The sequence below is a fragment of the Elaeis guineensis genome, chromosome 7, assembly GCF_000442705.2.
Source record: "Elaeis guineensis isolate ETL-2024a chromosome 7, EG11, whole genome shotgun sequence".
Classification (NCBI taxonomy): domain Eukaryota; kingdom Viridiplantae; phylum Streptophyta; class Magnoliopsida; order Arecales; family Arecaceae; genus Elaeis; species Elaeis guineensis.
The window spans coordinates 105,142,567-105,154,496 of NC_025999.2; the positions used below are offsets into that span (position 1 = coordinate 105,142,567).

At 35.1% G+C, this 11,930-nt stretch overlaps 1 protein-coding gene across 4 annotated transcripts in view; it reads right to left on the minus strand.

Moving 5' to 3' along the window:
• LOC105047817 (CBL-interacting protein kinase 8-like) overlaps positions 1–11,187 on the minus strand; it is a 41,608-nt gene extending 30,421 nt beyond the window's left edge. Inside the window, exons 1-4 of one of the 4 annotated variants that reach the window (XR_012142598.1) lie at positions 10,780–11,187; positions 7,842–7,904; positions 7,591–7,662; positions 70–5,607 (exon numbers count right to left, since the gene is read on the minus strand). Coding sequence is in view for 3 of the 4 variants with exons in the window: in XM_073260639.1 (XP_073116740.1) it covers positions 5,578–5,607; positions 7,591–7,662; positions 7,842–7,904; positions 10,780–10,938 (324 nt within the window). In the remaining variant the exon portion in view is untranslated. Of the gene's footprint in view, positions 1–69; positions 5,608–7,590; positions 7,663–7,841; positions 7,905–10,779 lie in introns of those variants that run through there. The other 3 variants (XM_073260639.1, XM_010926904.4, XM_073260640.1) reach the window with 3 other exon arrangements.
• Between the last annotated feature and the right edge of the window lie 743 nt (positions 11,188–11,930).

Genomic DNA, 11,930 nt, shown 5'->3' on the forward strand with positions numbered 1-11,930 from the left:
AGATGAGCATTAGATCCACCCAACTGGATGCAAAAGAAACAATCAGATATGTTTCTATGATGAGCATACCTTCAGAAGGTTCGTCTTCTCTCTTGTTCTTCAGGCCTGTCAGGTAAACAGGACAGTTCCACTTCCAATGGCCATCAGAGTTACAATGAAAATACTTTCCTTTCTTTGGAGCCTTTTTCTTCGGAGCTACCTTCTTTTCCTTCATCTTTCCCTCCACCTTCTTCTTCTTCTCCGACTTTTTATTCTTCCTAGTAGACTTTTTCTTGAAAGAAATCCGCTCAACAGAAAGTACAGAGCCCCTTGAACTCTTCAAGGTACCTTCTATTATAATCAGCATATTCATTAACTTAGTGAGGGTGCACTGGATCTTATTCATATAGAAGTTTACTATAAACTGCCCATATGAATCAATCAGAGACTGCAAAATGAGATCAATCTGTAGCTCCTTGTCTATGGATATGTCGAGCTTCTCAAGCTCTTCCAGGTCTTTGATCATTATCAGACAATAATCATGGACCGACTGCTCTTCATGCATCTTCATCTTGAAGAGTCATTTGGATATTTTGAAGCGAGCTGCGTGACTATGCTCATTATACAACTCTTATAGATGGGTCAGAATCTATCTGGCAGTCTACATATCCTCATGCTGATGCTGTAATTTGCTAGACATTGAGGACAGCACGTAGCACCCACTTTGTTATCATAATCCAACCACTTTTCACGAGATGCTCTCTGATCATCATCTATGTACTTATCTTAGACACCAAATTAGTTGATTAGAATCAATCAGATTAACCTATTGATCTAGGCTCAAACTACTCAGCCAAATTAGGTCTTAAGTTGATCGATAATATATGACTGTTAATCGATCTGACCAAACTACAATTATTAGGTTGGTCTGAAGCACTCTTGACCCAACCTAATCAACTCTTGAGTCGATTTGATCAATCGCTCCCACTAGACCTAATTGAACTACCCACTTTCGTGATCCATGACTTATGAAATTTGTATCAAATCTGAATTTTCAATTAGATCTTTTAATTTTATCTTTAATTTTTAATTAAATTCATAGGTCTAACTCAGATGTCAAATCAATCTTGAATCCAAATTAATTTTGTATCTCATACAAAAATTTTTGTTCATAGAATTGAGTCGACTCACTCTGGACTTGAATTGGCTCAGTACAGTGAGTTGGCTCAATCACAAGGCTAAGCCGACTAATCTGTGACAAACAGTACCTGCTAGCATCTGTCTGTCAACTTAGTCGGCTCAGTTACAGACTAAGCTGACCCACCAAGGCATTGAGTTGACTCAACAAAGATTGAGTCAACTCAACAAGCGTGCCAGCAGTAGGTTACAAAGTATCATTAATTCTCTACTGATCCATGCATAATAAAAAATTCTAATTTAAAAATTAAAATAATTTTAACATTTAAACAACTTAATTATGCATCAAAATCTAGGATTTTTGGATCTAAGATTTTACAGAAAATTAAGTTTTTCTTTCATTTTTCTTCTTCATGGGATATAACCACACGGCATCCCTACATGCCATAAGAGAATCCTTCGAATGGACAAGAGAGGGACTTTAATCTCTGCTTCCTCTTATGACCGAACAGGCCTGATGATCAACCCACTCAGAATACTTGGCTACTCAGAAATTAATTAGATCTAATCTATTACATATCACATATGTAAAATCTAGTCCTATACATATCACATTTATAAAAACTACATTAGATCTAGCTAACACATGTTGAAAAATAAATCTAAACTACTTTAGATCTACTGACTACATCAGATCTCATCTGATCAAATTTGATTTTGATCTATGTTTTAAATCTCAACCTGACTCTGATACTAGTTAAAGGTTGCAAATTGCACTCCGGATGGATCAAAACTTTGCACAATAAAATTCAAAAAATTTTTCGACCCGACATCTGAAACATAGATCAAAAATAAGATTGTTAGTTAATATTCAGCATGTAATAAAAATAACTTATCAGTTTGGATCTCATGCATAGCAGCAGCGGGCATAAGGGCCATATATTTCTTAAGAGTCTCAATTCGGCCAACATAGGTGGACATATCCATATCTTGCATTTTGAGACTAACCATATCAGACAATGCGATAGAAGCACTGAATGTCATTGGTATAAAGATTTTTAGCCTTGATCCAGACTTTGTTGCAGGTCCAGTAAGGTCAAAAAATTGAGATAACCTTGGGATTAATAGACTACCACAGAAGTGCACACAACTGAGCATCCACTTTCTTCTAATTGGGACAGTCAGTAACAGGAATATCATCATCCGTCTTGATCAAATGGTCATCATATCCCTGCCCTTGAAATCAGAGTTCAATAGAAGCCGCTCATGACATGCAATTGACAGCACCAGTCAAGCGGTCAGTGGTGATAATCGAAGAACCTGAGACAACAGAAGAAAAGATGTTGCTGGGCCAAGAGGAAGTGGAGGAACCATCCACACTAGCCATGACATTTGGATGGAAAGGAGCTCGCAACAACAAGAGAAAAAAAAAAAGAGCGAACCCAAGTTGTAAAGATCGAAAAAGGAGGATCTGACCTAAGAAATGGGTTGGTCGGAGGAAGGGAAATACATCGTGAAAAGAGTGAAAACATAGTGGGGTAATCACCATCGGAAAGGACCTAGGGTTTTCTCCGCCCGAGCTCTGATACCATGTAGAAGATAGGATCTAGAAACCTTGTTAGAAACACTAAAAGAGAGAGAAAGAGATAGGTAAAGATAGAAAAAAATGATTGTATTATATTTCATATTACAAGAGGCTCTATATATAGAGCAATAAAGATGTAGATATAATGAACCATATAATAGGATCTAGATACAATGAACCGTCTAAGTACAATGAATTTATTGATCTCCTAATTGATATATTTTCTAAACAAGATTATACAGAAAATATATACAATGATATATATATGTTAACATAATATATTCTAATATATGTTAACATAATATGCTATCTAATTTAACATTGATATTGAGAGATTGTACATATTTTTCTTTTAAGAAGCAATAGACCGCAGGCCAACTGTTCTCCTCTCTTCCACTCTGTTACTTTATTCTCTTAGTCTTCCGCTTGCTCTCCTATTATTCCTTTTTTGTATCTTGACTTTACTCTGGTCTGTACAGCAGAGTTCTGCTGATTTCTAGATCAGAAATCAGATCTGCTTCAACATGCTATTTTACCATATTCTTCATAGATAAAACTTGAATGCTGAAAGATAATTTAGTTCATCCAATTCTGAAGCATGATTTGCTGTAGAATTTTATTGTGGCCTTTAATCTGAACAAGGCTACATCAATTTGGAATGAAAGATTAGGAGCAAGGTTTTATATCCCAGAAGGACGAGGAGCATCCCGACAATTCTATCCCATTTTTGTGAAAAAATAGGATCGGAATGGACTCAAGACATTGAAATCCATCCACACAGAAAGAGAAGAAGAAAGAAGAAAGAAGGAAGAAAAACTGAAGAAAAAAAATGAAAAAATAGAAGAAAAATGAAAAAAAATAGAAGAAAAAAAAAGGAAATGAAAGAAAGGAAGGCAGAGGAAATGAAAGAAAAGAAGGAAAAAAGAAAAAGAGAAAAAAGAAAGAAAGAAAGGGAAAAAGCTGAGAAAAATGGAGGATAACCATTAGGATGAATGACGGAGATTTGTTGAGACAATGAGATATCCCGTTCCATAGAAAAACTGAAATTCCTTTGTCCCATGAACTTTGGTTAGGAGATCCCGCACTGACAGTTTCTTCAAAAGCTACAGCAGTAAAGAGATGAGCACCTCCGACGATATGAGGTTGATTAAAAGAATTGGACAAATGATAGATGAAGTTCAGTGGCAATTAGAAACAAATTTAATTAATTTCATGCATCTAATTTAGTTGCATAAAATCTCTTATTTGAAATTCATTGTACATATTCATCTCAAATCAACTCAAGGACAACACATATTAACAAGATAAGGTAAAGATTTCATCACCCTTCTTTAGCCCAAAAACAACCAATCAGCATCCCTTATTAACCCAAGCCTCTAAATTAAAATTAACTAGACGTTAGCCCCTAAGAAACTCGAGCTTAATAGGACAAGTGACTGCGAAAGTTGAACCAGATCGGGCCAAATTGATCTATTGATGTCTAAAAAGGTGGTTCAGAGATTTAATATCTCACGATGTTATCGTTAGGATATCATGATTATCAATTTAAATCTAATTTTTAAAAATATTAAAAATACGTAGAAAGCAATGAGTCGAATCGATTCCATAGAGAAGACAATGATAATTTAAAAATTTTGATTTTATAAAAAAATTCAAAAAAATAATTTAAGTCAGAAAATAAAAATTAAAAATATGAAAAAAAAAATCGTACTGAGATCTACTATCTAGATCTTAAGTTCTACTTGTAATAAAAGTAAATAACAAAAATTTAAAAGTACAAGAAAATAATTTATGCATTAATTAAAAGCAAAATTCAATTATAAAAAATTTAAAAAAATAAGTAAATAAAATAAAAACTGTAACAAAAATTTAAAAGAACAAATAAATAAAATATAAATTGTAACAAAAATTTCAAAATCAATGGAAAGATGATTGATGATCTCTCTTTCTTCCTTCAAACTTCTCAGAACATGCTGGGCTTCCTCTTCTTCTTTCTCTTTAGATCTAATCTTCGAGATGATGTAAGCGTGGAGATGGTGCAGGAACAAAGCTCTCTTCTAAACACCTCTTTCTTAGAAGTCAATCCGTAGCCTTCAGCTATGCTGCCTCCTCTCTCTATGTCTTCTCTTCTCTTGGATGATTTTTCTATTCTCCTTAGGATCCCTTTTATACCTTTCAAAACTCTTATAATCCTGACCGTATTCAATTTCTTCATACCTCACGGATTTCTTTTTTTCTGCACCGGTTACAATGCCTCTACGACATTGTTTCCGTGTCTCAAGCCGTTGTGAAGCCCCGTGCTCCGTTTTGTTGCACATCTCAGACCACGTCTGAATACAAATTGCGCTCCGACCCACTCGTTCTCGCTCACGTGAATGTCTGTTGTGAGCTCCCACTTGGACCCACACACCATGCCAAAGACTGCGTCAAATCCCACGTGTGAAAATCTTGCTCGAACTCGCACGTGAAACCAGCGCAGCCTTCCCATGACTACTTTTGAATTCTGCTCCACACCTGGCCCTGCACCAAATTCAAATCACTCCCACCTTCCAGCACCACGTGAAGCCCCCCATTTTACTTCATTAATCCCATGGGTCCCATGTGTAATTGTCTTTCTCTTCTTTTATCTATTGAATCCCTACCACACGTCTGTGTATCTCCGTATCATGCACATAACAGGTCTGAATTTGAACTCAAATTTCATCCGTACATATTGAAAGAACGTTACTTGTTGATTTGTGATTAAATCTTTATATTTAATTATTTTTAAAAAAATATATAAAAAATATCAAACATAAAATAATATAAATTAAATAATAAAAATTTTAATACTTTCTATGTCATATTTAATACACTGATTAGAAGTACTGTCTAGATTAATTCACATGAAGCTTTCCGCATTGAACCTGCATATGTATATACGTATATGAAGATAAGAAAACAAATAAACATGCTGAGATTTAATATCAGCTAGTTGATTGACCAAAGAAATGATAAGGAAGAGTTTTTGTCATTCATCTGTGAGTTCAATCATAGTAGTCAAGAATTAAAATGCATAAAGGAATGCAAATTATGTTTATACATATTAAATAAAGAAAGGCCAATTCGAGGAACAAACACATTTTTGTGCATGAAGATACTTTAAGGAAACAATCATTCAATTTATGCTACTGGTCTACAAATAGGCAGACAAATACAGTTGCAAAGGACCAAGGTTACCACAGAAGCATATTTAAATAACAGTTCATATTAGGAAGCTATAGAAGAAAACGGTTGCACATAGGGAAAAAAATTAGGACAATAGGAATGCACTTTATGTTGAGACATATTGTTGACACAATGGAACAATTTGAAAAACAAACACATTTTAGTGCATGAAGACACATAACGCAAACAGGCATTCGTAATTGTACTTAACTGTTAGTGTGTTGCCAATCTACAATGAAAAGGAGCACAAATAGAATTGCAAAGGTTATCACGGGATCAAATTTAATTAAAGATTCATAATACAAAGCTAAAGAAGAATTTGCAGCAGCACAAAGAAAAATATTCAAGACATTAATTTTAAAACAGTTTCTTCATATCAAGAAGGTCAAAAATTTTAAGGTGATGTTAAAATTAAGAAAAGAGTAAGATTCTATGAGTGCTTATTATGGATATACAAAAGCAAATGCTAGAAGATCATGACTGGTAATTAGGTGAGTGACAAAAATGCATATTAAATGCATATATTCACATTTTATGACAAATTTAGGATTTTGAGTTTGGAGAGAGGGACGGGGAAAAAACTATAAACATCATCACATCTTATATTGGTGATTGTTTGTGGTCTGCCTCACCCAATAGAAAGGGAAGGGTTATAAGAATGACTAATATGATCATTTATTGCAATACTGCAGTTGTGGTGTTTTTCAAACATAAACCAGAAGATAGTCTTATTATCAACATGTTACTGAATTTGGTTATGCATTTCCAAAAAGAATTTGATAAGGTTCTGAAAAATTTTTACGGTTCTGCGTGCAACTTGATAACTTACAGGATCCCATTTGCAAATTCTAGACCTAAAAATTAGGGTCTGCTTCATATTTAGTTATTTCTTCCCAACTCCTATTTATGGAAATGTGCAACAAAGATCTACACAACCTTAACAAGGAGACATGCTCTAATTTGCATCCAAGGGTCTAGAAAGAGGAGGAGAACAACTGAGTTCTTGTGAATATAGATCATGAAAAAGCTCCCAGACAAGATTGCAGTCGCAGCAAAAACTAGCTCCTTACAAGGAATAATGGGTAGATAAGGATTCGTGAAGTCACAAGAGCTAGGATAAGGCATGATATCAATGATAATCTATATACAGCTGATATTAGCACTTATCTGCTGTAGATCTGAAATCAGCTCTCAAAAATGAAGAGACAAGTGCAGATCTGATCGCAAATCAGATTGCTTCATCATTCACGACATCCCTGAATACACACACACACATACACAGACACATATATACATATTGAAAGTCTACTTCTCCAAGAACTCCTTGACCTTCTATACATGAGATAACACCCTCTCAATTGGTCTGCCATCCTTTTTGTTTTCTAGTGAAGCAGCTCTCAATATTTGGACAGTTGAATTAGCAAAGCAAAGAGATAAAATTGCAAGATGAATTACAATTAGGGCCATAAGATATCAGAAACAGATTATGCAACCCTACATAAGGCTTTCATTGATCCATAATCCATTCATTTTCATATTTTGCCCAAGCTTGGCCTTGGCCTTTAACCTGGCTCTGAAACTGGCCTAATCTATGTCATGGATTTCAGCATCATATATATTTACTAAAATATAGGAGTACCAAAAAAGCCCCTATTTTAGTGAAAGACTGTCTGAAGCCTTACTATTTTATCAAAGAGTTCTCCTCCTGTGATAAGTTCAAGAATGATGTATATCTTTGTCCTACTAACCAAAACCTGATAAATCCAATTAACAAACTATTATCAGCAAACGCTTGAAAAAAAAAAAGGAAAAATTGGCATGGTGAAGCATTTTAATCAAGAAAGGTATACCCAGTGCATAGGATACAGTATTTTGTTGACAATGTAGATTGATCATATGTAATTCATATGATAATAAATAAAAAATGACATACCTCATGTAGCCTGACTATGTTAGGGTGCCTGACAATCTTCATTATAGATATTTCTCTCTTGATCTAGGAACCAAAATGTGAGACATGAGCATTTTATCACAGTGACATAAAGAAGGATTAAGCACACAGCCACACACCAATTTGAACAAAATTGTTTCCGAGGATTGTGGATAGAGGATAACAAGTTGCAGGTAAACAAACAGTGGAATCTGGTGATGTCAATAGTATCCACCGAAAACTAACCTCATTCTTTGTTCGCAATACCATGTGAGATTTTTTTTTTCAAAATATAAACCCATTAAATGCAAGCAACCCTGATGATATTTACATGATATACATAGTTGTTGACAAAGATAAATGTGTAAGTTATTGTAGCCACAGTATTAATAATTCAAGGTCCTTTTTTCAGCTCTAAGCCATGCACCAGATTGCCATTATTGACCACAAAAGAACAACAATGGGGAAAAAATAGAGATTTATATTATCATAACCTGGTATAGACTATTAAAAAGATGTTCGACTGAGCAAAGTTTATAACTTTTCAATACAGATGACTGTAAAATAACTGAACTAAATCAACTCAACTTAGGCTTTCAGTACAGGTTCATTAAGTTGTAAGCATGCTTGTTAGTTTCTGCAAAGCAAAACAAGCAGATTTAGGGACCAAATTTCACATGGAGATGGCATTGGAAACCAAAAGTAGAACAACAAATCTAGGCCTGGCAGCTGTGTCATGCCAAACTTAGAAATTGACTCCGCAGTAAGTCGCATTTATCCTGCATTACTACATATGCAGGTAAAATTAGGTTGATTTTTAAGAAGGTTTCAACACCTACCTATTGTTGGTGGGTGAAATTCAGAAAGCTCGAACCTACAGAGAGTTGGATTGATATTACTTTGACATTTAGGGTGCGTTTGGTTAGCCATTAAAAAAAGTACTTTTTTTGCTTTTTGATTTTTAAAAAGCAAAAATCAAAAAGCAATGTTTGGTAACACCATGAAAAGCAAAAATCAAAAATCAAAATAATTGCTTTATATACAAAGCAAAAATTTTTTACTTTCTAAAACTTGCTTTTCTGCTTTTTTTGCTTCCGCATATCTAAAATGCCAAACTAAAAAGTAAAGAGCCCGAACCCTTCTCCCTCATTGAGCTCTTCACCTCCCACCCCTTCTCCCTCCCTGCCCGAACCCTTCTCCCTCGTCGAGCTCTTCACCTGCCGTCCCCAAACATGGCATTTTGCTTTATAGCAACGTAGTTATCAAACATATTTTTTACTTTTTGCTTTTACTCAATTGCAAAAATCAAAAAAAATAAAAAGTACTTTTTAAAAATCAAAAATCAAAAAGTGTAACCAAATGCATCCTTAGTTTTCTCATAATTGATACCAGGAAACGTGACACTCTAAGCATAAGGTTTGCAGAAAAATCTGACATGATAATCCTAAAAACAAAACCAACAAAGTGACATGTTTGTAGATTTGTGTACATAATGTAATGAACGGTCCATAGGACCAGATTTACATCGGTAAGGCTGTTGCTTGATGCAACATTACTTGACCCCTTTCATACAGAAGTCCAATTCATGGGCATCAAATGACAATGTCATCATAGTTTGATGATTAAAGTTGTCAGAAAGTCCTGCAACATTCAAGAGTTTAAAGTGTCCAGCATGTATAAAAAGCTGAACTTTCAACATCCATGTCATCTAGCCTGCTGTTGGAAAGATGCTGGGTTTCCTAGACTACCTACAATGGTGCATTGTTCTCACTGTATTTTGCAATAACTTGTATTTGTTTAGAAACATATCAAACAAAGAGGATCTTACTATGAGGAACATAAAGGCTCTGACCAGATGCAGGGAAGTAAAGGGCAACACAAGAATGAGAAACTGGGATCTGATTATCTCTAAATTGAGAGATGATCATGCCTTACATGAAATTATCTAGTACACTTGTTTCTAATCACTTTTAGCATCTCTCCATTTTTTCTAGAACTCTGTGCTGCAATAGACTACCTGGTACAGAAAATCATCTGGCCATCATCACTATGCAAGGTTAGCTGAAAGTCCTGTGCTGTGTTGTCTGCTAGCAATTTAGGTGTTCTCAGGGGCTTGTGGCCTAATATATTGGATGCATGTGAACACATTAATGTTGGAAAAAGCCTGGAATTAGAAAGGAGAACCAAAATTTGCGGAATGACGATAATGGGAAATATTTCTTAAATAAATAAGAAAAATAAGACATAAAGAAGTACGTGCCAGGACCAAACTAAGTAGAATGTCTACGTTCCCCAAAATCCTTTAGGGAACATTTTCTTTTTCTCTCCTTGACTCACTGTCAAATTGATGTTGATCATCCACCTTCATCATCCAATCTCGAATCCTGCGTTGAGCTACTGAAAACAGAAATTAAAAGGAAAGCAGATGAACGATGATCATCCTTTTCAAAGTCTTGGCTGATTTAGATGTCCAAAACCTATGTTCATTTGAAATAAGTCAGCAATGTTATGATTCTAAGCAATCAATTATAGAGGTCATCCTTTCTTTTCATGGCACTGTGGATTGCATATCTTTATCTCGGTCCTGCTCTGGTTCTCTTAGTTTAAGAATTTTTGGAATTTAATGAACAAGCTTTGAAACGAGATCATGATGTTTTGGGCATCAAGGAAGACTTCTATTTACTGAGTTAGAAAAACAGTGGACTGTTTTCATCAACCCCCTTCCCTGAACCAAATCAATGAACAACCTATACTCGAGAAAAAGGGCAGCAAGTGCTTATGTTTTTTATCCGTACAATCGAAAGATCTTTCCCGTTCTATAATTATGAGTCAAAAGAATGAAGGAGCAGGACATAATAAGAATAGGACGCAATAATTCAGGCGGGGACTTATCAAATTCAGGGAGCACCAGGACGCAGAAGGGGAAGATGATAAGGCATACCTGATGGACCATCTTGTGCTTGAGGATGGTGCTCTTGGCGAGGACCTTCATGGCTACGCTCTCTCCGGTCTCCGTGCTGATGGCGAATTTAACCTCGGCGAAGGTGCCCTCCCCGATGGTCCGGCCGACCTCATACTTGCCGACCTTTCTGGCCCCCATTTGTCGCCCTGCGCTTATTGTCTCTCCACGCTCATTGGAGGCCTCCCGGCCCCTGGCTGAGATCGGACGGAATCCCCCGAAAGAATTTCTTCTCTTTTTTTTTCTTTTCTCTTTTTTTTTTTTCAAGAAAGGGAACAATCCCGCCCTTCCCCCTAAACTAAAACAAGGTTAGGTTGCCTTCTTGAGAGGAAACAAAACAAAGCACAGAAAAAGAAAAACGAAGAGAGAGAAAAAGAGGAGGAACAAGGAGCGAAGAGGAGATGGGCGCTGAGAAGACCAGCAGGGGGAAGATTTTTTTTTTTCCGTTTTAGTAAATTACAATGACCTCCTTGAAGTTTGGAATAATTACATAATCCCTCCATTTTGAAACTATGCATACTATTATTTAACTTTTAACGTATCATGACATGTAACCCTTACGAATATTTTTCTATTAAATAAAAATTTGAAATAATTACATAAATCCCCTCTATTTTGAAACTATGCATACTATTATTTAACTTTTATTATATCATGATACATAACTCCTTATGAATATTTTTTTATTAAATAAATTAATGATCTTACTAACAACATCTGATCTATTTGAATCTTAAAATATTTTATATATTATTTTAATAATTTTTATTTTTTTTTATTTTAATTTTTTATATTTGATTAAGGGGTTATGTGTATATTTCTGACATGTTAGATGGGATTTTGTAATTATCTCAAATCACAGGAGGGGTCAAAGTAATTTATTTTTTTTATTTTTTTTTTTGATGAGAAAAGGAAGGACAAAAAAAGAAAGAAAAAAAAGAAGGTATCTATCTGTCCGATAATAATGCGAGAGAGATGAGATTGCTGGAGCGGATTTTGAAATCCGACGATGGAAGAATCGAGGGCAAGTAGCTTGGATTCAAGCATAAGTACAAGCTATGGCCTCTGGTCTCTTAGTTGGACTCGATCAAGACTGTTGTGATCAAGATATATTTAAAAGATATGATGAAAAA